General features: G+C 40.6%; 2 protein-coding genes across 4 annotated transcripts in view; both read right to left on the bottom strand.

Moving 5' to 3' along the window:
* Positions 1-817: 817 nt before the first annotated feature.
* On the bottom strand, positions 818-10,269 carry LOC104361333 (ADP ribosylation factor like GTPase 2 binding protein). Its single transcript, XM_042797486.1, has 7 exons — positions 10,206-10,269; positions 9,334-9,473; positions 7,079-7,140; positions 4,853-4,959; positions 4,072-4,157; positions 2,767-2,863; positions 818-1,629 (listed from the first exon to the last, which is right to left on the bottom strand). The coding sequence occupies exons 2-7, from the start codon at positions 9,369-9,371 to the stop codon at positions 1,549-1,551; spliced, it is 471 nt and encodes a 156-aa protein (XP_042653420.1). The 5' UTR covers positions 9,372-9,473; positions 10,206-10,269; the 3' UTR covers positions 818-1,548.
* A 580-nt stretch (positions 10,270-10,849) lies between these two features.
* RSPRY1 (ring finger and SPRY domain containing 1) overlaps positions 10,850-26,193 on the bottom strand; it is a 39,442-nt gene continuing 24,098 nt past the window's right edge. For 2 of the 3 annotated variants that reach the window (XM_042797484.1, XM_042797483.1), the window contains 10 exons: positions 25,613-25,671; positions 25,183-25,249; positions 24,322-24,453; positions 22,956-23,071; positions 21,989-22,132; positions 19,139-19,250; positions 18,045-18,147; positions 16,408-16,560; positions 14,452-14,556; positions 10,850-13,496 (listed from right to left, as the gene is read on the bottom strand). In XM_042797484.1, coding sequence (XP_042653418.1) covers positions 13,400-13,496; positions 14,452-14,556; positions 16,408-16,560; positions 18,045-18,147; positions 19,139-19,250; positions 21,989-22,132; positions 22,956-23,071; positions 24,322-24,453; positions 25,183-25,249; positions 25,613-25,671 — 1,088 coding nt within the window. In that variant the 3' untranslated portion in view covers positions 10,850-13,399. Of the gene's footprint in view, positions 13,497-14,451; positions 14,557-14,652; positions 14,757-16,407; positions 16,561-18,044; positions 18,148-19,138; positions 19,251-21,988; positions 22,133-22,955; positions 23,072-24,321; positions 24,454-25,182; positions 25,250-25,612; positions 25,672-26,193 lie in introns of those variants that run through there. The other variant, XM_042797485.1, reaches the window with a different exon arrangement.

The following is a 26,193-nucleotide window of genomic DNA, read 5'->3' as shown; positions in this document are numbered from 1 at the left end:
CTCAAACCCAGGACACTACACTTAGCATTTAAAAAAGTCATTATGGTCTGTTCACAAACTTGCTTAATTTTATCATATCTTGTGTAGCTAGTGTAAGCATGGCTTATTTTTGCCTGTGTGGCTGGGAATCTTCACTAGTATTCAAAAACTATTTCAGTTGAAGAACAAAATCCTAGTACTGCTGAAATCACTCTCAGATGTCAATAAGAACAGAATTTTATCTTGTTTCCTCTTGTAAGACATTCCTTGTCCACAAAAACTTGTCACAGCCTGGCCACAATTTTGCTCTGTCTAGGCCAGGTTCTCATCAGGTGACAGCCAGCGAGCAACACCTTCACTGCTGCTGAAGGGCATCTCCCCTGCTGCATCAACCTGCTGTGGGACACAGCAAAGGGGTTTGCTTACCATGCTGTGTTTCTAACTACTCTTGGGCTTTTAAAGACATACTCATGCTGCCTGAGCACGTCATTAAGCAGCAGATTAATGTGCCTGAACAGCATAAGAACAGAGCGTCCCTGTAGGTCCCAATGCAGTTTAATTCCAACCACCAACGGAGATGTGCCTGGGGTTTTGCAACAGACTTATGGCTACAATTCCACCAGCAAGCCATTCATCTGTTCTTCAACGGATGCTGAAAAATGCCTCGCTGCACTAATGCTGCTAGCAGTTTAATAGTAAACACACGCCTTTAATCCGCATGCTATTTAGAGCTGGAAATGCCATGGTGGTAAACGTGTCTGTGCCCAACCTACTGTCAAGCTTATATTATGAAAACTAATGCAGCTGTGCCACTGCCAAAAAGAAAGGAAGAAATGGCTTACATAGACCAGATTTTGGTTTATCGTGGTTGTTTTTTCCAATGTAGGATAGCTGGGGTCCAAACAAAAGTGATTCGGAGAACTTTGCCTATTAAGGATAAGACTTATAAAGCCAGAGAGCAGACAGATTTACACAACAACATACCAACTGTCAGAGATGAAAGAGTCTTACGCTAGAATATCTACATATTAAAACACATTCTTCCATTAGAAAGCTGTAGGACTGAAGATCATATTAAAGTATTTAAAAAAACCCCAAAACAACAAGACATTGATGGGGAGGAACTCAGAGGTTATGTATTTGCACCTGTCCTTCCAAGAGCTGGAGGGATGTACTCTTTCTGCACTGCCTTCTTGATTCCGAGTTCTACATTTTGGGGAGATGGTGAAGATGCCAACCCAAATAACACACGCACAGGCCTATTCGTTGTCCTCACAGTGTGCTGGGCTTCTCAGCACACGCCACGGTTAGCCTGGTGTACAAATACTGTGTATTTATTAAAAACAATTACTCTGGTAGAGGTGAAATTGTCTTCTTCTGTGGTCACTGAATACCAACCAGAATTCACAAACAGATGTTTTTAGGATCGGGCCTCTGAAGGTATAGGCAGGAGGGTGAATGAGTTTTCGTCGTGTAGAAGCACCCTGACTGCCACGACCCTTAGTGTTTTAATGTCCACATGAAAGCAGCAGCACTCATCTGGAGAAGGAAAGTAGTACATAAACTGTTCTAGGAGGAGGATATTGATGATTTATTTAATGAAGTCACCACTAACCCGCTGCTTAAATCCAGGCTTCGACCTTCTTTTTCCTAGAAACATGGAAGAAAAAGAAATCCATGACTCAATGCTGTTTTGGAATAGGCAGCTCAAAAAATGAAACAGGCAATACATATTCTATTTGTTGCATCTAATCAATGCAAAATTACATGTTACCTGAGCCTCTACGATTGAATGTGAACCCAAACTTCCAGAGGCTTTGCAGGAATCCCTGGAGTAAGGTTGCTGTCACTCTGCCAGCAGCACGTTCAGGCAGGGCAGTCTTGCTTACATCTGATGAAGAATGCCCAGCCAGCAGGCTCATCCAGTGCTCAAGGGACGAGTGAAACCTGGCTTCTGCAGTTTGCCTCTCAGGAGAGCCCAAAGGTGCAACCCCCAGCTGAAACCATTCCTGCTGCTGGGACACGGACTGCCTCTTTATCCTCAACCTGCCTCCATTTTCATAAAATCTAAAGGGGTGGGGGGAGGCAGCAGAGGGCATAACTCTGAAAACAGTTTTGACTGTTTTGCTGCTTTGTCAAATGTGACTGGACAGACACTGGGCAGCATTTACATCTATTTAATTTCTCTAGGAAGAAGCTCATCCAAAAGCCTTAATACCTTTGTTTGTTTGTTTCTCTAGCCTGGACAGAGAGGAAGAGAAAGACAAATGGAATAAACTAATTTCGGATCGGTGAGAAAAAAAACAAACAAAAACTGAAAAGAATCACAGAATGGTCAAAATGGTAAGGGGCCTCTGGAGGTCATCTGGTTCAAACCCTGTGCTCTAGCAGGGCCACCCAAGACCATGCCCAGATGGCTTTTGAATATCTCCACAGATGGAGCCTCCACAACCTCTCTGGGCAACCTGTGCTAGTGCTGGGTCACCCTCACAGTGAGAAAGTGTTCCTTTACATTCAGTTGGAAATCAACATTCAAAGATGCAGAAAGCCTGTGTTTCCGAAGAACTGCTCTACAGGCCAGCTTCATTCATGTTTCACAGAAATTATTAAATGTGCATGTTGAGTTTAAATAACTACTCAGTGAAGTTATTTTCTTTTTGACCTGGTACAGCCTTTGAATAAATGCTGCTCCCTCCTGTAGTAATATTACCTTTGGTACTCTCAGGCAGAGCTACACAAAACCAACAGCCATTATTCCAATGAAAATAAACAATGTGACACACTTACAGCTCTGTAATCCAAGAACATTTCTTTGAAAGCCAGAAAGTCAGTAAATGTGAGAAGCATATCAAATATATCACCTGCCATTTCATCTTTACGCTGTCTGTAGGGAGAAGAAATTGGGAAGTAAATTTGTTATTTTAAAATGGTATGAGGTCAAAAAGGATACTAGGACAAAACCAGAACAATATCAAAGTTTAAACAAGAATGTTATTACTGGTCTACCATAAAGCAAAACTTTAGCTGAATATTACCCTGCAGTATTTCTCATCCGAGAACATTAACAGATTATATTTATCGAAATCCGAGACCTAAGACTATCACATCTGTGCTTAAAAACAAGACAAAGAAACTGACTTGTGAATCAACAGAAGTAACACTCAACTAGCATTTATCTGTTTATTTATCTTGAGCACTGAAACAGCTAGACAGTCCCTTGGAAGGTGAGAGAGGTTGGGGAAAGGCACAGAATGCTCACACACATCCCCTGAGAATAAGGGACTGTCCTGACGACACTTAGTAGAAGACTTCTGATGAAAACACTTTTGAAGAAAGACTCTGTACTCCCATAGCAGCCTACTTCAACAAGACTTTGTTAACAGTCAAGGGCTGGGGTTTTCTTTGTTTTGTTTTTAATTATTTAATTCTTAACAAAAGGATCTTTACCTTAAAACAGTCTAAGTGTACTGTGTGCATTCACATTAACTTCCCAATGTCTTCTTAAAAAAAAAATAAAAATAAAATTGATTCAAATACTTTAAGGTATCTAGTTCCCAATTACACTTATTCAAGGGGAAAACCACTGATCTCTCAGAGGGATCTCTTCATGAAGTTGGTTAACCTAAAGTGACCAAATGCAAAAGCTTAAGACAAACCAAACTCTTCTCTGAATGTTTTGCACAAGAACTGCAATAAAGGCATTTTATCACGACTCTTGAAAACTACCAGGCTATTTAAGTGTCCAACACAGAGCCTGAAAAAGAGAAACGAGACCTAACCTTTTAAGGGTCTAGCTTCAAAGTAACAATGATTATGAAAATGCTCTAGCGTTCTCATTCTGATTTCTCTTCCTGCCCCTTAAAACCCAATATACTTCAGCATGACAGTTCAGAAATTTAGAGTTAGCAGGACATGCTGAAGGCAAGAAAAGTGGTCAATCATTGCTTGTATGAACGCTTTTTTTCCTTTTTAATTAAAGAGGAACCTCATTCTAAAAGGAGAACTGTCAAGCCTAAACGTTAATCTAGATCAAAATAATTAATTGAGAGGCACATAAGCCGCTCCCCAACCAAAAGCAAAGCAGAGACTTACTGCAATGACATTGTGAAAGCAGTCATATTAAAACCGGGAATTCGATCAAGCAACTTTTCTTCAATGTATTTCTCTACTAAAGAGATCTGAAAAACAAACAAACAAACAAACAAACCACCCCTGTAACATCATAACAAAATTCAGAAACAGGTTTCAACATAGTGCATCTTCCTTACACTGACAACTTATTGACACCCTGTATTATCCTCAGTGGGAAACCACCTGCAGATTCCTCAGCTGGGCATTGCTAGTTCAATTATTCACACCACCACTGAGGTACAGAGCTGAACATTTTTGTTGGGAATATTGGTGAGAACAAAGACTGACTACTTGTACCTAGTAACAAATTATTTTTAATTCATTTAATAGTACTGAATATTAGGGTGGCATAGTATCATAATTATGCTTTGCATTAAGCATGCAAGTGTTCAATACAACTGGAAAATAACAACTTTTGTTCTGCACACATGTTAAATACATTATTTACTACAGCAATGGGCTAAATTTCTATTCAGAAGAGTTACACAACTTCAAGAACATCTATAGAAATTTTCAGGTGCAACAATGAGAAGGGAACCTAGAAGCTCCAGAAAACATCTTTCTTGCTCACAGATCGTGACTGTGCTTCAGAAAGAGACAGCAAGCAGTACAGCAGGCAGTTTGTTGGCTCTGCTCCATCTAAACCCAGTATTTTATAAAGGGGGGAATACAGGACCTGATATTGGCCTTGACGAAAAATAGAAAAGCAATACATATGAAAAATGGGAAAAATCTATCTTACATATTCATTAAAAATAGATGTATAGACAAGCTTGTTTTCTTCTGAGTCATCAAACTCCTGGTAGTGCTTCTCCATAAAAGTCCTCTGTATTAACTGGAAATCATCATCTGGACACAACAAACACGCATCATACAGTTACGAGTTTAGTCATTCCTTTTGTAACACAAACCCCACATTGACTCGTCCCCTGCTTCCCTCTTGTAACCACAGAGCTCTGTGCACATGCAGAGTCAGCCACCCCAGTACCACAGCTGCTGCCAAGCCACCGTTTCTGACCCATCTGCGAGAAGACCGAGGCTGCGGGCAGGGGCAGCGCTGCTTCAGATGAGGGAGACGAAACAACTTCAGATAAGGGTGAGAAACAACAGCGCAGAAGCCTATCGGCTGCATTTTGACAGCCTCTGGGTATTCAGAATGGAATGGGATGAACCCGTCCACCTAGCTACTTCTCATAAGTTCCTTTTACACTTAGTATTAGCAAAAACATCCTCCTGCTTTAGACTTTATTAATAACGTTATTTAATCTGAACCCCTTTTTGTTCAGGTTCTCAAGTCAGCAAAACATGTATCTTTTTTATAAAGTGAATACCTCTTCCATACAAGAATTCAAATATTTTTTCCCCTTCAATTAAAAAATATTAATGAAATTGCCCGATTAATTTTCAATTGCTAAACGTTTGTTTTTTTTTTTTTTTTTTTTCCACTTGTGGAAAAAATAAAATTAATAATAAAAATTAACATTATGGGCCACCACTGAATTCAACAGAACAGGTATAAAGTTTACTTACACACAGTGTTAAAATACACCAGTCTCAGCTGTCTAAACCCTAACACAGTGAATTTTAGTTTTGTTAGCATTTCTCCAGATTCAACTACATCAGCCAGCAACAGGATGTAGAATCTACATCTCTCTGGGAAGGATGTGGTCATCTCCCCTGGGGGGCCGGGCTGAGAGAGTTGGGGGGGTTCAGCCTGGAGAAGAGAAGGCTCCGGGGAGCCCTTCGAGCAGCCTCCCGGGGCTTAAAGGGGGGACAGGAAAGGTGGGGAGGGACTCTGGGTCAGGGGGGTGGGGGTAGGACAAGGGGGGTCAGTTTTAAACTGGCAGAGGGCAGATTTAGATTAGAAGTAAGGCAGAAATTCTTCCTTGTGTGGGGGGTGAGGCACTGGCCCAGGGTGCCCAGAGCAGCTGTGGGTGTCCCCTCCCTGGAAGGGTTCAAGGCCAGGTTGGACGGGGCTGGGAGCCCCCTGGGCTGGGGGAAGGGGGCCCTGCCCGGGGCAGGGGGGGCACTGGGGGGGCTTTAAGGTCCCCTCCAACCCAAACCAGTCTGTGATTCCATGATAAAAAGATTATATGCTGTTCTTATGAAGCAGCTGATGGCTTCTGATGAATTTTGTCTTGGCATCTTGTAAACTACCTTTTTGCACGCACTGACTTCTCAGTTAAAATTTTGATCCTGAGAATGTAGCATCTTTTACTGCCTAAACTCACACGATGAGATTGGTGCTATTCAACATTCCTGCTATGAACAGGTCCAGCCACATTACAGCTGTATGCACACATGCAAATTACATGCAACAAAATCAACTCAGAAGGATAGTCTTGAAAAGTGGCAAGATGCGATACCATTCTCCAGTTATGCAATGCTGCTGCAGAAACAGAGAAAATAAACTGTTCTCCGTGTTCAGCAGAGGCTGGACAAGGAACAACATGCTGAAACTGCTGCACAGGCGCTTCATGCTACAGATTACCAAAGGCTGTTTGCAGTAGAACAATTAGGCACTACAGTAAATTGCCCGGACAAACCATGGCAGCTTCTAAGAATATCTTGACAACCACATCAGGAGAGGTTTAGGCAGAGTTGGGAATAGAAGGCTACCTCTCACAGTCTCTCCTATCCCCTTTATAAGAGAGTATAGAAGTCAAAGATTTCTGGGATTTTTATGAGACATTTACAAGTATCTTTACTGTTTAAGAGGCAGTGTATTGCAGCGGTACAGAGAATAATTTTCAAGACCTCATAAACACACTGCTGTGCAAACAGCACACAAAAGACTTTTGTGTATGTTTTTACTAAGCTACCAGGTTAGGGGTCACAGAAACAAAGGGAGGAAAACTTGCGTGAAGCAGGGAGGGGTTATTTGAGCTCTGTATGTCTGCTAACAGAAGAGCAGCTTGCAGTATGTTTAGCACCCATCTTGGTGTCTATAACTACTTGCAGATCTTACCCATGATGATATCTTCCAGATACCCAACAACTGCATCAAACTCTGCGTCAGAAGGGGAGGAGCTGAAAGCAAAGAAAGAAGGTACTACAGAAATACATATTTCAACCACAGCAGAAATAAAAGTTAAAATTAAAAAGTGTTAACAAAAGCCTAAACACAAGTAAGCCCAGTAATTACAAGATAAGTGAATAATTTCCTAGTTTCAACCTACAAAATAATCCACAACACTGATAAGACTGCTTCGTGGGGATTCTCATCAGGCGTCTACTGTATTTTCCCCCATTAAAGTGCCCAACTGAGAAAAAATAAATGTTGTTTTACTGGCATTACTGTCAAGGTAATTCCAGTCCTGGTGCAGCAGGATGTAGAGGGTGTAATTAGAACATCAAATTAAGCATTTTCCAACCCACAAATCCCAGCTGCTACCACAAGCTCTCCTTCTGCTCTCTTCCCTGAGTAACTCTACATGGTGATTGCAGAAGTCTAAGACACTCTGGAGAATATTTTGAAATACTTGGTCTTACGGAATCACTTAAACTCAGTGGATATACAATATTATATAACTGAAGAAGCTGAAATATTTTTCTTATGAAACATCCCTTCATGCTATGAATAAATGGCATAATCTCCTAAGGTCATTCAATCATGAGTAAGTATTAAACACAATTGTGGACGTGAAGCCACCCAGGGAAGAAACCTTTGGTACCAGCATTTCAAGACTCTGGATCCCTCTGCTAAAGCTATTTTTGTGCAGCTTGTTCAGACACATTAGATAATCAACAGGATCTCCTTGGCCTTCGCATCCAGAGCTCATCTTGAGTGGGGGATGAACTCTTCCTATATTCTCCAGGGGATGAAAGACAGGCTTTTCTCAGACATGAGGGAAACAAGTCTCATAGGACATTTGTCTTTAAGAAAACAGTTATCTTTGATCAGCAAAAGAACCATTTACATGAAACTAAATGTCTCTCTATATCTCTTTCAAGTGTCTCTTTAGTAACCACCACAGAACACTCTTTCAGACTAAGTTTTAAAAAACTCATTGAAGTTATTGCAGTGAAATTATATATGTTTATATTAGATTATACAATCCAACAACAGTTTAACTATAATGAGCCGCAGGGCTCATTCTGACCAGGAAAAATGAAAAGGTATTTGATTTAAAAAGGCATTCGTTCACCAAATGATGTTCTAGCAACATTTCTGATCTGTTAAACCCTGGGAGACAAGCAAAGCCCAGGTGAGGGACTGGAAAAGCATGATGTTCCACCAGAGGGCACAGCACCACCAGGAGAAGAGGTGGCACAGCACGGTCAAAGCCTGATATACCCCAAGCATCACACTTAGGACTTCAGGCAATAGGGCTCATCGCTTTCAATTTACATGCGAAGAGAGGAGATTTTGCTATGGATAATCTCCACTCCTCTTTTTTCCCCCTCCAAAACAGTGCTACTACTGGCTTTATAGCTTATTTTAACAGCAACAAAAAAAATAAAGCATTCATTTAAACCCCAGTTTAAAGCTCGTGAGACAAATCATGGAATTTTAACTGTTCCAAAATAGTAGGGACTCAATCTCTCTATACAACACACCTGAAGAAACACGCATTCACAAATCTTGTGGTTTAAGCTTTTGTCACCTCATCATGTCTAGTCTAGGCCAGCATAACCTGTGCTGCCAAAGCCACCCAGGCACATAGCCATTTGTGATAGCCTGTAGACTAAAAGAACTAAATCTATGAACCAGACCAAGAAAGGCACAGGCACGTGTTCTCTTCTGCCACAAGCTTTAGGAGATGAGTATGATAGACAAACATAGAGCAAAGCAGCATCTTAGCATTTACCAGTGTAAAACTTGGTTGAGGCCACCTGTAAAAGGTCTCATGTGTAGAAGGAGCACATTCAAACACAGAGGAATAGTCCCTTAGAATCTGCAATACATATGCTATTGAAAAGGAGAAATTTTGGTTTCAAAATGAACACACAAATTTTCAGTCTCACCGGGCTTATTTTGATCATTTAGCCAAGGCTATCTGGGGCCATGCTCATTGTGGTTAAATTTAGTTTGACTTCACCTAAACTCTGAACTAATGTTAACCCGCCCTGGAGCTTTGCATTCTGTACCTTTGTTCTCCTAAGAGGCAGAATCTGCTAATCAGTGTGGTCTAAATTAATTTGTGTAATTATGTTTCTATCAAAATATTTCAACTAGTAATTAGCTTACTGAAAATCTGACACAGAACATAACATACTCACATGGCTACACTGAAGTTTTCTTCATCAGAAGTCTCCATTGTTACTGCATAACCAGACTGGAGGAGAGGCAATCTGCTCTGCTGCTCCTGTTAGTGGCTATTTCTTCCTTTTGGACAAAGTACTAAGGAATAACATGTGACCTGGCATTAATAAAAATTCAATTGCTAAATTACCATGCACTTCTCAAATCAGGAGAGAATCTTGAATTTTTAGACATAGGAATTTAAAAATTACTTTCTTCTAAAGTTACTGCTATTTTTTTTTCCCTAATAACTCAAATTATCTAGGAACTTTCTCTGCATGCTTGAAGAACAGGCTCAAAACACGCGTGCAGTTACTCTCTGTAAAAGGGTTTTAGGGGACCTCTGTATCTTTTTTCCTGAAGCATCTATGACTATTGTACAGACACGAGAAAATGAAGCCAGATAAGATGAAGCAGTCCCAGAGAGCTCACAGGCCAGGATTTGGACAGTGAACCCGCGTGTCAGGCTGGGGACTCTGACCAGCCCTCGGCCCCCGGCTGTAAGCAGCTGCTGACCCATCACACCGGACAGGGCACACAGCACCCCCGGGCTAACCAAGATGGGCCAGCTGGCTTCTGGGTCTGTGCTGGGGACACCCTGCGCTGGCCACCCTCTCGCTGCCCTTCCGAGCAGCTTGCCGAAGGTGGGAGCCAGCCCTGCAGCACTTCCCCTTAGCACAGGAGGAGGGACGACCGTGACCCTCGCCTGCCCCTTTTCGGTCCCGGCTCTCGGGAAGAGCGAAGTCCCCAACCCTGTCCCTCCCCAAGGGGAACCCCGGCACCCGGGCCGCCTCACCCCTTACCCCCCGCCCGGAGCCGGCCCCAGGTCGCGGCCCTGCCCCGCACGTACCGCCGCTCAGGGCCGTCAGCCGCTCCCCGCCATGGCCCGCGGCTCCTCCCCCTCGGCCCGGCCGTCTCCCGGGAGACGCTTCCTTCCGCCCCGCCCGCAGCCAATCGGAAGAGCGGAGGCGGTCGTGGCGGGCCCGCCCACGCCCCGAAAGCCCAATGAGCGCGCGCGGGCAGGGCCTGGCGAGGAGGCGGCTGCCCGCCGCCATGGTGGGCGCCCTACAACCCGGCGGGGCGTCCGGGCCGATTTACCGTCCAGGCACCGCAAGGCTGTCCTAGGACGAAGATAAAAAGTAAACATAAATAACGTGCTCCGCTATGATGCGCTCAGCCCTCTCCGCTGTTATTAAAGTGGGGTTTCCCCTCACAAAGCCCCTGAGGGCTGGAGGTCAGCGCCGAGCACCCAAGCCAACTGAACCCGGGCATAATTTGGGTCACCCCGGCAGGAGTCTGTGCTCGAACCTCTCTCACACACACACACACACACACACACACACCTGGCACTGGGCTTGCCTTTCTGCCTCAAAGTCAACCTCTTCTTCGAGTCAGGGCTCCCGCTTCCACAGCCTGCCGGCATCGCCCTCAGGGGCACCTACACATTCGTAACCCCGGCTCCCAACAGAAGCGAAAGAACTGAAGAACAACAAATAGCCTTCAAGACGTTTTTATTGTTGAATGGACAACTTTGCTACAATTCATTTACTCTTCCGAGGGCCGGTGGAGCCACCGCCTCCCCTCCCTGGCCCCAGAGCCTTTGGGGCACGCGGGGCCCGAGGGGAACACTGCACAGGCGTGGAGGATCAAGCTTTTACCAAGAGCAATCCACCCCCAGCATGGATTCCATCAGAAAGCCAGTCAAAGTGTACAGTCTTTCCCTTTGTGAAATGAACAGGACAGTTCTCTGCAACACAGCTCCCCCTCCTCCGGCGCCGCTGGCTTCCTCTGCCCAGCACCAGCTGCATGGAAGACTGTCTGGGGCAAAATTTTCCAAAGCATTCGTATCTTTTCAACTAAGAACGCAGGCACTTAGTCCCGTGTCCACAAAGGCAGCAAGGCTCTTCCAAAAAATTTTGCCTCAGTTAATTCTGACCAGGGAAACCAAAGCCCTGAAGTTACTAGAATCTATTAAGGCAGAGTTCAAAATGGTTCTGTCCCACCTCTTCCCTGAAGTACGGTTTGTATCTTGGTACCTTAGGGATAAAAACCTATCATTGCATTTGGAAGCATTTAAAACTTCATTTCAAGTGATCCTGAAATTCTAAGATCCTTGTGGCAGTGATGGTGTTCACCTTTGCTCATTCAGCACTGAGCAGGAAGGGACTCAGCCCTGACTGGCAACGTGGATTACAGCAAAACATCATAAAGGACAGTCAGTGAGGAAAATGAGGGCTCCGTGGCACAGATTTGCCAGTCTGACTTTAATCAAGAGGCATCCAAGGTGGAAGAGAATTCAAATTTTAGCAAAAAGACTAACCAGCACTCTGTTTATGGATTCAGTCTATAGCTGGAAAAAAGTCAACAAGAAAATGATGGACAGAACTTTCCTAATTCACACATTATACTCCAGAGTGTCAATGGAGACACTATTTTTTTTTTTTTTTTTTTTTTAATATCTATCTCTGGATGAAATTCAGCACCAAATTCAGTTATCAAAGGCAGAAGGTGAAAGGAACTGTTAGGGAGCTTGATTCTGGGACCTGTGTGCAGAGCTCTCAGCTCCTGTTTAGGTGAGTAGGAAGCAAGAGTACTCAGCAGGAAGAAGCTCTGCTGTGCTAATATTTGATAGCACAATAAAGATAATAAACGATTTTAAAAATAAGATACATCACAGCATGAGAATTAACTACAACAGCCTCTGCTGTTGAATCACGGCCAAGAAGTGGGATGGTTTTGGTCTAAGTTGCGTGTGAATTAGTGAAGTTCTACTATATAGCCAGATAATTTAAAAAAGCGACCTGTCCAAGTCTTGGAAGAGACCTAGTCATATCCTCAGTTGGTGCAAAATAAGCATAACTCCACGGATTTTTGTGCTGCTTCACTGACACCAGCTGTGAACCCTGATTCCTTGTAGAAACCTAGTAAAACGGTCAAAAGCTGCCTGCTGAAATGTATCCTTAACATACAAATGTCACAAACGTGTAAAGTGGAGCAGAGATTCCCACTGTATGATCCCTACCAAAAATATCAAGTGTGGCCCCAAACCTGCTCAGAGCAGGACTGACACGTGGCAAGCGAGGTGCATTTTCAAAGAGCTACAGAATAAGACTGAACTTGCTATCGAAATAACTTTTTTTCTTTTTTAAATAAACTGGCCCCAAATAATTCTCCAATCTTTTAAGACAGCTCAGTATTTCCAAAGTGAATAACCTTCAAAAACAACACTGATTAAAAAAGATGTTCAATGATACCTTAAAAAATACCCAGAATATCAAATTAATTCCAGTCCAGCGTTATAATTAGTTAAGAATACCTCCTGAAAATTATATCCTCACAAAAAAATGTGGGTACTGAAGTTAAAAGCATCAGAAACATTATGTACTTGAAAATACCACCGATCTTTTAACGTTTAAAAACAAAATCAGAACATTCTTTGGAATCACCAAGTTATTAAAACATGTGAGTTTCTCTACAGTCTCCACACCGTCTTTTCAAATCAGTCTGTGTACAGATTAAGTCTTTGAGCAGTTTAATAACCACTGTCGGAAAATACAGTCTCTGACCAGCAGGAGGCTACATTAAACAGGAAAACATTGGCATTCTCTTTTTAGTACTGACTTCTGCCAAAAATAGAGACTTTCGAGCACAAGACAGAACAGCCCTGTTTTAGGAGATATTTCTTTTCTCTTCTTTCCTAAAATGCATTGTACGTGTACTTCCAGTGCAAATTTTTTCAGCACTTGTGACAGGCGAGAAGGGGGAGGAAGAGAGACGCTCTCCTACGGTCTTGCTTGGAGGAACCAATAGCCATAGCACGCTGACCTACCAGCTCTCCTTAACTGTTGACACCAGTCCCCCACTGCTGGCAACTTGAAATAGCTTATTAAAGATTTCATTTTTAAGATAAACAGATTACAGTTTTGCATGAAATCTGGCTGTGGCTATGGTTCTATGTGCGTAAAAATTGGTTAGAGATGCTTTCCCCTCTCAGTACTGGTTGGAGTTCATTAAAAACCAGTCTGTGGTATTTCTCCACGTGTGTCATGAAATGTGAGATATCTGTCTGACTCGGGTTTGTATTTCCTGTCGACACAAAGGGCAGGTCTCCAGTTGCAAGGCACACTCCATGCACAGGTCACTGAAGGAGAAGAAAATTCGGTTAAAGTCTGCATTTACAGTATGAAAAACTAAATGAAAAAAAAAAAAAAAAATCCAAGCACTAAGCAGTTTAGTTAGCCTGCTAGGAACACAGTCAAGATAAGTCCTTCAGTGTGGAGATTAGGAATTGCAAGTCAGGTGTTGTGGATCCAGAGGCTTTGAGAGAAGTTCCTGCTGCTCAGCATCTCACAGACCTGAAACTGCTAGGAGAGTTGGTCGGGATTACACTTGCACGCTTTTGCTAATCTTAACGCTTCTCTGGTCTGGAGAACAGCAGCCCCAGTGCCCTGTGTGAAGCTGTCCCCGCTTCTTGTTGAGGCACACCTCTTTATCTTTGCAGCATCCAGACAGAAGACCAATGCCAAGACTGCTTCCATGAGCGCTCTAAAAAATGCTAAGGAACCAGACTTAACTAGATTAAATTCCTAGTAGGCTGCTTAAATGCAGGAAAGTGCTTTATGGTATTACTCATACTGCTGTCCCATTTTTAGCTTTTAGAGGAATATGTGACTTGAGACAATCCATTTGTTGAACATTTAATGAGTATTTGAGTATATAATTAATTTTCTGCTCTCCTCATGTGATTTGGATTTCACAGCACCAGTACTAAACAAGTACTCACCAGTAAAACCTCTGATATCAGGGAATTATGGCTCAGTAGCCCAGAGGCAGCATACGTACGTAGCCATAGCACTTCCCCAATCCCAAACATACAGGCAATTAGGGATTAAATATGCTCAGGGGTAGGGTGAGGAGAACAGTGGAAATACTATGCTTAACCTCTATCTGTCACATCCTTAAAAGGAGGGGTTATTTCCTTTATGCTGGGGAGTCAATCAAGATAAGCAGGGACTGCATCTGATCTCACCCAAGCTGAATGTCAAACACCCATTTTCCTGTTTCTTAGGTTTTGGGTTTGTTTTTAAATGTTTTACCTGTGTCCACATGGCCTGAGTTCTGTGTCTGCTACCTCATCACAGCAAAGCGTGCAGCAGTTCTCTCGGATACTCACTTGCTTCAACAAAGCCAGGCGCCTGTGTCTGAAGAGACACCCCCCACACGCACGTTAGTTTGACTCAACATGATATTCATAACTCTTCTGAGTATCGCATCAAGACCAATGCAGCACTTGCCTGTGCCACTCAATACTACTGCTGATAAACATCGATCATAACTTCCCACAAAAAAGGCTTAATACACCCAGAGATGTTCAGAACAGTCTTCGACTCCCTATTCTGGTCTGTCAGAGGGACAAAAAGGGTGTTAGATTACAATTCTTCTAGCTCTCACAGCTGAACACTTCAAAAAATTTCGTTAATATCTGTGTACTTTTAAGAGTTAAGGAGAAAAAAACAAATAAACCACACAAACCTATGTATCAACAAAATTCAGAAACCCTATAATGCTGTAATACCGTTTAAAAGAATAGAAATTGAAAGTAAAATCAACAGCCTAGTATGGCAACTGCCATAAGGGAGAGTAAACGGATAAAAATCCCCCATATGAAGAAGTAAGACATTTCAAATTTGGAACACAGACACTACCCATCAAAACTGTTTAATGGCAGCGTGACATGTCTAGCCCAGACTATGCCCCAACACTAGATGCATTAAATTCAGCACAACTCTAGATCCGTTTATGTTAATGCCTGTGTTGGATAATTAGGGTCCACTCAGGCCCTTGCCTTTTTTTCCCCTATCACTTTTAAGATCAAAGCTATTGTTTAATTTAGGATTGGCTTATCGTTTCCAAACAGTTCAGACTGTAGGGCAGGGATGATCTTTGTTTGCACAAAGAGCAACAGTGTCCAGCCTTGAATGGAGCCTTTCAGTGCTATCCCATATTAAACAGGCTCTAACACAGGAGGCCGAGTTTCTCCAGTCAGGCATCCAACAGGAAACCAGTTTCCCCCAGTTTCTCTCTACACCTTTTGGCACAATTGAATAACAGCTCTCACAGGTAATGCTTCAACATTACAAGAGTAGTGCCAGAGTAGCATCAATTTTTTGTTTTCTTTTTAAGCACTAAGATACTTAAGTACCTCAAATACACCTGATCAAACAGCTAGGTAATTCAAAACCAGCCTCTGAATTTTATCCTATATCCTTCAACAACCTCCACCTTCACTTAATTAGATTCAACAAAAGATTATTTCAACCACATACATCAGTACCACTCTAGAGGGCCATCTTTAGACAAAGGTGCAAGTCTGGGGTACCCCATATCCCAGATTAAACGGCATACTGCTACAGTTCGTGTTCCAGTAAGTTATTTATTGCTAATAACCTACGGCAGAAAAAGTTGTTAGTTTTCATTCCTGCCAGAAATTTGGTAAATTAAGGAAAAATGTATCCAAACCTCCTTCCATCTGGCTTGATCTATATTTAGGTAGGAAAACACTTCTAAATTTGAATAAGCTTTGTTGGTACTATCATTCACAAATGGGAAAATTTTCACCTGGATCAGAAAAGAAGGACAACTTCAAGTCTTTCAATCATTCAGTACCCCCATGCTGCTAACATCATAAATTAGGTCAATTTTAAACACGACATCTTTTTTTAATTAAGACTATACCTCCTGAACCAACCTCGACATTCTTAGACAGCAGGAGGTACTTTTACTAAAAACAGTTCACTGTGCAGTACTAGTTAATTTTAATTTCGCTTAATATTACAAAAAATTATTTTAATTTAATGGATTTTGCTTGTTTTATTTCCTGTCCTACTCATGTTGCACTGGAGCCTATGGTCTAATTATTTTCTGAAAGAGACCTATCGAAGCGTGACCCCATAAAAGATTAACTTTAAGTACAACATAAGACTAAGCAACTCTGAATAGAAGCATTTTATTTCTCCATATGCACACACATTCAAACTAGACAGGAGGATTACCTGGGCAAAATGATTTTCTCTTCTGCTGTCAGAAAGGCATAATCATTAAAAGTACTAAACTTCATTGATGGTGAGTACTTGAAAGGTTTTGCCCCAAAGTTGAACTCACATTGTTGATAGGACATGAAACTAGCTGCAGCAAAAAAGCCAGATCTGCAATATGACGAACAACAGACATTTTAGAATGACTTAAACAATTATAGGGCTTTTGAGACATGTTACTACTATTACCAGACAAAAATATACCCTGAAAGAGAGACAAGTTCTTTCAATAGAAGTGTTCTATTGGGAGCTAATTGGGAGAAAAACCTCTAACACATACAGTTTCAGCTGCACATACTTTCCTTGTTTAGTTCTCAACTCCTGAATTTACTACCAGGGTTTATCTGAATTTACTGCTGAGTCAGCCAATAAAGGCACCCTACTCCACACCTAGGATTAGTCACACTAAGAGCCGATTCATACATCTAAACAGCCTATAACCTGATCCTCTTTATACTGATCAGCTCAGATACTTCCTTCAGCACATAAAAAAAATCTTTTTCTTCCAAACAGCTGCTGTTTAGCAGTTGCAAGGAGCAGTACTAACTGCAAGGGATACCTCCACAGCCACCAACCCTGCTGCTTTGAGTAGGCACAAATGTGAGGAACTTTAAACTCTCATACACTTGTTGTGTGGGATCTGCGGAGGATGAATCCAGGCCTGAGCTCGCTTAACACAATGCCCATCTGTTCCCCCTTGCCCTTGCAGGATTTCCTCAGGACAGTTGTCTTTTCACAGACACCTTGTAAAAACACCGTAACTATCATATCTTTCAGTTTTATTCCCAAGTTGACTAATACCCTAAATTCTAATCAAGTAACAGAATCCGTTGAGTATAGAAATTATATACTCCACATGAAGAACAGAGTACTGCAAGCTGAATAGGCAAGATATTCTGCAACACTTTGAACTATTTTGCTTGCATCTTGAACTTCATTTTGAGGAGAAAATATGAATGAGATTAGCACAGAAGTACTGTAATGTTTAATTAGACTGCACAGCGTTTCTCTCAAGCATCACACCAGCGTATCTTTTCAGAAATAAAAGGCTGAACGTCTCCATGAGAGTCAGAGGAATTAGCCATGTGTTAATCTTAACAGAGTTGGCAAAATAAGCCTAACACCTTTCTGCAGTGCTACCCAAGAGACGTCCTTCTGTGAATATTCGATATGCTGCTACAGAACTGGCCCCAGTGAACAGCAGCAAGTTAATACATACTCTTCAGCATTTACAGAACTGAGGCTTTATTCTCTAAAAGATCAAAAAATCCTCAAGCATTACTAGAAATTTCTTCATCTTTAATACAGCCTCATTCTATTTCAATGCTGTGTGAGTCTGACAGTAGAAAAAAAAAAGAAAACAATTGAGTTGAACATACCTTTGGAAGATCCAAAGTATTTATTTTGGACCCTAAAATCCACCTGTAAAATTATATCCTTCTCACTGATTTCTAAGCAACCTTCAATTGGGAAACCTGCTTAATGATGGCTTCAGGAAGGCAAATATGAATTTACATCTCAAATGGGAAACGCTTCATATAATTAAAACAATTATCCATACAGGTCACTGTCCTTCCAAATGAGCACATACTTACACAGCAGATGAAAATACTTGCTTCTCAGCAGGAAGCTGGTTTCCATTTAAATAGAAGATCATTTGCTTTTCTTGCAAGTCTAGTAGAAATCCTATTGTGTCTCCTTACATGCAGAACAAAGATAATTTAAAGATTTCACATCTGTTAAATACCAACAGCTGAAACAGTTATTGTTTTAAGTATCACATATCTCACTGTGAGTTGTCTCACTTAAAACAGACTGTTTGCAAAAGCATAAAGGAAGAAATATTGGTACAGACAGTAACTAAAGAAAAAAGCCAGGACAATATAGTAAAAAACAAAACATATATATTTAGTCTGCTAGAGCATTAAAACCTCATAGTTGTAGAAATATTGCAGAGTATTTGCCAGAGCCAGAAAAAAGCTGCACTTTGATCTCCATGGCTATTTTATACTCATTGAAAATATTCTCAGAACACATACTTGCTAAAGTCTAAGCTTCTAATGTGCTTGTAAATATGCTTATTTTTAACAGGCATTTTAATTTAGCCATCCTTGGCAGAAATTTTTAGTAGAAGAGAAGGTGGCAGAGTTCACACAAGTATGGCATGCACAGACTCACTACCATGATTTCAGAGCTCGGATCAAAACCAGAATTTTGCTGTCCCAGTAGTTATCCAAGAATTTAAAGCAAGCAAGACAGTGCAACTTCCCCTTAACCTATTTCTCTAAATTAGACATATTTTAGAGAAGTGGAAAAAAAACCTCTTTCACCCTAGAAAGTAACATTTCAACCCTGTTTGTAGGACTACAAATAATAAGACTTTTTCTTAGATAAGTGTCAAGCAACGTTAATTGGTGCTATGATTTGTACTCTGTTTACGAAAAGAAGAATTTAACCAACAAGATTCTGTTTACACAGATTATGGAACAAGATTGTAGCACCCACTTTGTACATTTAAACCACTGCAAATACTAGTAAAGTCGCAGTATTTATTAAACCTTTAGTATCATCAAGATTAGTCAGTAACTGCTCTGTTTGCACCTACTAACAGTCTTCTAAACACCTGCAAGAGGAAAAAATTCTATGCAGAAATCCAGTGACAATAAACAGCAGAAGACAGACTGAATACCTTCTTTCCAACAGGGATGGGAATGTGGTTTACTTCTGGCATTATACCAGATCAGCTGCCGGCAGCCATCATATGCACAGGAGTATTCATCGTCCCCGATGCCATAACCTTCCTTTAGGAAAAGAGTAAACCATTTCAGTCTGCAGCCATTCCTCACACAGAAGGGCTAAAGTTTATTCAAATAAACCATTCATCCAAGAGCAGGAAAGGTTTTCTCCCACTCCTGTGAAGATAATTTTTTCAAACTAGTCTTAGTATGGTTTTTCACATCAAAACGAATTTGTTGGGTTGAGGAGTGAAGAAGGGGGATATTGTCTCCAAAGTGGTTTTCATTCTCTGTGAGCTCAAATCACTCTTGTCTATTAAAATACTTACATAGGCTAGTACCCAAATAGCTAACTTTTTGCATCTTAAAAAGTCAACATAAAATTGTAACCACTTTCTTATCCTGAAGTCCCAGTACCAGACTTGTAATACCTTCTCCCACAAGATACCCAAGTGACACCAGAACATACAGTACACGAAGTGGACAAACCCATAGTCCCTTCACTGAATTTGTTGTATATTGTGTCCCTTTCAGTGCCAGCCTCCCTCAGGTTGTGGAAAGGTTATCAAGCGACAGTCCCAAGGTCCAAGACCAATGCAAAACTAAAAGTTTCAGAGTGGGAGAAGAATCTGTCACATAGGAGAGCCCAAACATGAAACCCAAAAGCATTATCGAAGATAACTTCCTCGTGCTCTGCATGGTTTGTCTGGGGTGCAAATAGCAGACAATGACTGATTACACAAGCCCCTGATGTCCCAAATTAAAGTTAAGCCCAGCTAACGGGTGTTCAACATCATGTTTAGGACTAGTCTTGTTTTTTTACACATGCTGTAAATAAAGAGCATATGGCTACTCTGATGACTGTGTTTGTGATATACCGAGAAGATAACACCCTTGCATTTCAGGTGGACACCTGATTAACTTAAATAACAGTAGCATTTATCCACCAGCAAGACAACTGTGGCAACAGAAAAGTCATCCTGCTCAGTGATGTGACATCTATTTTCATACCTTGTACAGCAAGCACTGACAGAAAAAATGCATATACACCAAGCTCCTTAACAGTAAGTGGGAAAAATCTTTTAAGCCAATTAGCAGTCTAAAGGCAGACATGTGGCCTTTTGTTTCATACAGCTTCCAGTACACTCAGTGTCTACAATGTGTATGCTCAGGACAGGTCTGTATGGGATTTTTGTTTGGTTGTGGTGTTTTTTGTTTGGGGCTTTTTTTTTTTTTTTTTTTTTTTTTTAATTTAAATAACACTTGCAATCCCTGGGAGTGGATTTGGATGTGATATAGAGATATGTGCATGTTAGACACCAGCAGAGGACAGTGCTATTTACATGAATAATTAGAGGTGGGACAAGACCACTGAACTTGCAGGAAGACTTAAATGGTGAGAAAAGCTACTCCTCCATTCCTGGTGGGTTTCTTGCCACTGGTGTTTGTTTCACCTCCTCAGTGTATATCTCTCATACCTCCCACCATCAACATTTACTCCCATGTATTTATTTGGCCTATCTTCATATTAGCTTCTGTATTTGACTCAGCTGTAGAATGATTTTTTTTCTATAATAATCAGAAGTGAGCAGTTGAAACTGCTTAACTCTATATTATATATAATTTATATTATGTAATTTTTCTCCTAAATTAAATTCCAAGTAGGAACAGAAAGCCACATAATTACAACAACGAAGAAGGGCACAGGTACATTTCTTACTCAAGCTGAGCTAGCAGAAGTGTCAGCTTAAAATCCCAGCTCTGTATTTCTGATCTGGTCAGTGGCAGTAGACTAGGCCACACACACCTTTTGTACTAAAATTCTAGCTTGCGCTTTAATGAACTTTAATGTTAGTTTGGAAGGCTGATAATATGGGAAGTCCTCTCTAAACTGAAGCAGAGAATTTTTTTGGGTAGTAACTGTTATGCTTTCTTAGTATTATGGAAATACTGAGGCAAATTATCATTCAAGATTACTCTTTGACTATAGGTTTGGAATTCATGTGCACATGGCACATTTTGCTTTCACGCTAGTGAGTACTTAATTTTAAAAGTAAAATAGTAGGAAGAAGAATACTTAGAATTAAAAATAAGATACTAAGTTACCTGGATGCGAGGGAGAGCAAAGCAAACTATAAAACAAGACAGTGTACTTATTCTGTATTATCAGAATAAAGGCAAGAAGGTAGAGGGTCTAATCTCTTTGTAATCCTTATTTTTTATTAAAAAGAAGCTGTCACATACCCAAACCGTAACATACTGCTGTTACCAGCAGATCCAATGATACCATGCTATCCCAGAGTCAATTTAAATAATTATTTCCCTTGTGAAAACTAATTTAATAGGAAATAATGTTAAAGAGGGTAATTAAATGGCTGCCTGGTGATCTGTGTAAAAGTGAGTGCACGATCATCTGCTAGTTCCTAGTGAGTAATTGTTTACTTCCAAAACCAGACAGTAACCACCACTGTTATCTAAAGAATTTCCAGGAAGAGACTAAGCCACAAGAAATAAGAAATAACTTCCTTGTAGCTTCCAGACAACAGCAAGTAGATAACAAGCTGTCACTGCTAGTAGCAGTATGTGACTTGTGTGAACAGTGTCACCCTGTAGCAATGGCAATACACCCTTTTCTTGTGCCACTGAATTCAGCAAAAATAGCTTCACAGAAGTACAGAAAAATTGAAGGAAACACACAAGTGCTTAGTTACTACCACAGAATAACCAAAACTATTTTCATATGTGTTTTAAGTAGAAAAATACTAAAGTTACATCATCAGCTAGATGACATTACACATACTCACATGATTGAGAAATTTGCTGTCTTTGGTAGCCCATCCTATCTGCATCACTCCAGAAGTAATGACTGTAACTTCATAGTACCAAACTCCAGAATCGACACAGAACGTACATCTAACGCTTTCAAAGGATGAAGCATCACATCGAGCCTACCGAAGCCAAACCAAAAATTAAGTTTCTACAAAATTCGCATTCAGACAAGACCCTTTCTTCCCTAGATCAAGGTTCTTGTATATAAGAATACACCAGCATAATTTTAGAGGCATTTCAGACAGAAAGTGACCTCTCCTTATAGCAATAATTGTCACACAAACTAGCAAATAGGCAAGACTGAAAATTGTTCAGTGGTAAGCCACAGGGGAAAGAAAACAACCAAACAACCAACAAAACAAACAAACCAACCAAACACACACACACCACCACCCCCCCAAAAAGTAGAAAGTTGACAAAGTCAATTTAAAGATTTAAAGACTAAGACAACCAAGACAGGAAGATGTAAGTCACTGGTTGTTAGGTGACTTCTGGTATGAAGGACAGAGAGATATTCTATGTTAATTCATGAAAATTCATCTGTAAGTAGTCAAACAAATTTTAAGAAAAAGTAACAGGAAAAAAAACAACACGTGGCTATGGGCTTTTCAAGACTAGAGAGGACAAACAATAGGATTTACACTTTGTGAACAATTTTAGTCAAAATCAGTGAAATGCCAGCTGACTCTTAAGCATCCTCCTCACTCTTCTGAAGCTTTGGGGCACAGATACAGGTGTTACTTTAGTGTGAACTTTTCTACAACTGAGATCAAAGTAGCAATGTTACAACTCTCTGACAAAGCAAGTTTTTTTATACAAAGCTGTCAGAGAACTTTGATTCATTCTAGGAAATCACAAGGGCAAGTAGCAAACAAAAATAGTCAAAATTTGACTTTTTCTTCAGACTCCTTTTTGGGTTGAAATCACAAAGTGATATCCTACCTCCAACCCATGCGGCGAGATCTTCAGGTATTCACTGACATCATTACTGTTCAGCATAGCCCTAATGTTGGTCAAGTCAACCTTCTCATATGTAAACTGCCTGCCTTCTTTTAAAACTGCAAAATAAAACTAGTTTTAATCACTGCTGCAGAAAAACTTTATTCTAAACTTTCACACAGTGGCAATCAATCTCTATGGGATCCAGTTAGTTTTTGGCATAACTGAATGAAATATCGACATTTTGCCTGCATGAAAACAGCATCACTTCCAATACACTGCATGTTAAATATCCTCTAAACATGACAGCACAACCTATACCTCTGATTAGAACTCCTACAAGCTAATTACTACTTTCAGGAAACCCATGAGCAAATGTAAGGCATCAAAGTTCATACCAAGATGTCACTGTTTCATGATTTACCGTTATATTTGTATATGCATTTGGGCAGAGTTTTTCTGATTTACAGTGGAAAAAAATTTAGGGATGAGGAAAACAAGGATTTAAAGTTTTTTATGCTCTCATTTTCAGGTCGGTGATAAACTTGAACCGAGCGAAAGCCGCTCTTTCTCCCTGCATCCCCTTTTCACATTGAAGGATCAGAAGCATTTATCTTGCCAGGTGTCAAATTGCTGACACATGCATATTAACTTACAAATCAGAGATTTTCTTAGGATCCTTCAGATATCCCAAACTTGCTATCACACTTACACAAATGCTTACTAAACATAACTGACATTGGCCTTCCATAAGATGGCTAAAGTCCCATAAAGCCCAACAAGACTTTTTACCCATCTTTATCTAAAAGGTGTTAGAAACTACAAGGTCCTTAGAGCTGCTGCACCCTCAAAAATCACAAGCAGCGATCTTGATGATTGTTAGTCATCCAAAAGCATAGATCTAATCAAGTGCTTTGTCAAACACTTTTTACTTTTGATCACAAGACCATATCTTTACTTTTAAAAGTCTTTAATAATTCTTTGAGACTGTGTACTGCTGCAGTATGATCACAGCAGTGACTGTCAGCAGGTAATCCAACTATTCCACAGAGAGACAGAGCTGTACTATTTCGCTGCTCAACACGTCTGCTGAAGTGTAGGTTACAGGAAATACAGTGCAAAGAATAATTTTCATTGCAGCTCCAACTTGCAGACTACAAACCACTTCCTCTCACAAACATTTTCCTTGCCAAAATTTCCCTTCCATGCAATTACACTGGATTTATTTGCCTTTTTTTTTTTTTTAAGTGATTAAAAATGCAGTCAGTTATATTTACAGTAAGTGCTTATACAAAAACAAACACAAATTAGTCCTCCATTGTGTTTAGAGAAATGATTAATATTAAATGAATCCATCCATTATACCTACACAGATTGTCTAAACTCCACTGGGCACAGAATCCAACCTGGCGTTTTAAGTAGTCTGGATTATCTGTCCATTTCTCTAGCAAGATCAGTTGGTCACTAATGCATGATTCAGAAACTGTAATTTTATTTTCACCTGCAATTTAAAAGCAAAAAGGAATAATTGCTATGAAGTAGGGATAAGTTTAGTTAAAAATAGTAACAGTCTACAAACGCATTAGAAACTCCCCCCTCCCCACACCTTTAAACCTCAGTATTACAAACAGCATGAAATTCTTTCCTCAAGCAGATGTGAAATGAACTCAGCACTCAGATACACCACTTCAGCATGGAGCTGCATCATCAAGAGACCATTAGATTACAGCTGTTCTTCATCTCTTTAATGCAGATTTATTTATTTTCAAGTAACAAAGGTGTAAATTCATAAGTCTTTATGTAGCAATTTCTAAGCTGAGAAGGACTGAGTTTTAGCAAATTTCTTAAGGGTTTGCGTGCGGGTGCAGGTGTCATTAAAGCAATAAATACTTTTTCCTGCCTGCAAACACCCAATCATAGCTGTTCTCCATCTCAAATACAGATTTATTTCAGTGACAAAGGCGTCATGTCGTAAGTCCTTCTATAGCAATTTCTAACTGGGAAGGACTGCCCTGAGTTTCAGCAAATATCTCAAGGGTGAGGCGTAGAAGGATGTCACTAGAGCAGTAAATACTTTTTTCTTGACTGTAAGCAAACATTTCTCTTATATATGTGTGTTTACACCAATCCAGTTTCTTATGCTCACAAGTGTTATCAGATGAAGCAAGTGACAGTCATGCAGTAGAAGCCATAGTATGACAGTTAAGAGCAGTATGAGGCTACTACTTACTTGTTTGTGCAAACTTCTCCAGTGCTATTAGTGCAAAAAGCATCACTGTCGGATGGGACTGGAAGTTCTAAACAGGGGCAGTAAGAAACGTTATTAAATAAGTACCCAGCACAGATGGATAGGAAAAGCTGTTAGTCTGTCACAGAATGCTTTAGGTTGAAAGGGACCTCCAAAGCTCCTCTAGTCCACCCTCCTGTGGAGAGCTGGCTTGAGCAGAGCATGCTGCTCAGTGCCTTGTCCTATTGACTTGGAATTACCTCTGAGGGTGGAGATCCCATAGACCCTCTGAAATCTCAGCTTTCTATAACATACGCTACCAGTATTTACCAAACATGACCATAACTTTACACACTAATAAAAAAAAAATAAATTGCATTGTAATTTCTATGTATGGATACATACAAAATGCAAAATACATACATACACCTACCAAGCTGTGAAGTAAATATTCCAATATGCCTGGGCTGAGTAAGCCTATACTCGCAGGACCTACAAGAACATTAACAGTTAAATCCATCCATGAGAGCTACCACATACTCATCATCGCACAGATCTTTTAAACACAAGGCAACACATTAAAGAACATCCGAGATCTTTGCAGCAAATCAGAACTATAATATAGAACGATTATCATTGTTTCCAGTCAAATATTTGCTACACATTTAATAATTACAGTTACTGGCAAATTACAAACATACTCAGTTTACCTGCTAAATGGTACAGTGTTCTTGCCACACTTCTGAGATTCTGAAGACTCCACCAGCCTTTGCTTAGCATTTTCATGCTCATTACTTTCAAAAAGAGGCTGGCTCCCCTTTATTTCCAGAGTCAAAGTATAAAGACCATCCCTGTTTATCAGTAGCCCAAAATAAACAAAACTGAGCATCTAATATAGCCTGCTTAATAGTTAACGATACAATTTGCAGCAGCACCATAGCAAGCAGACAGTTTTAAAAAAATGCCCTGAAATATTGCCTGCTTAATCAAGACAGGTACAAAGGAATCCAACTT

This window comes from Tyto alba, unplaced genomic scaffold (genome assembly GCF_018691265.1).
Source record: "Tyto alba isolate M040663 unplaced genomic scaffold, T.alba_DEE_v4.0 Super-Scaffold_26, whole genome shotgun sequence".
NCBI classification, from domain to species: domain Eukaryota; kingdom Metazoa; phylum Chordata; class Aves; order Strigiformes; family Tytonidae; genus Tyto; species Tyto alba.
Note: the sequence above shows the minus strand (reverse complement) of the source record. Positions and strands in the feature narration are given on the sequence as shown.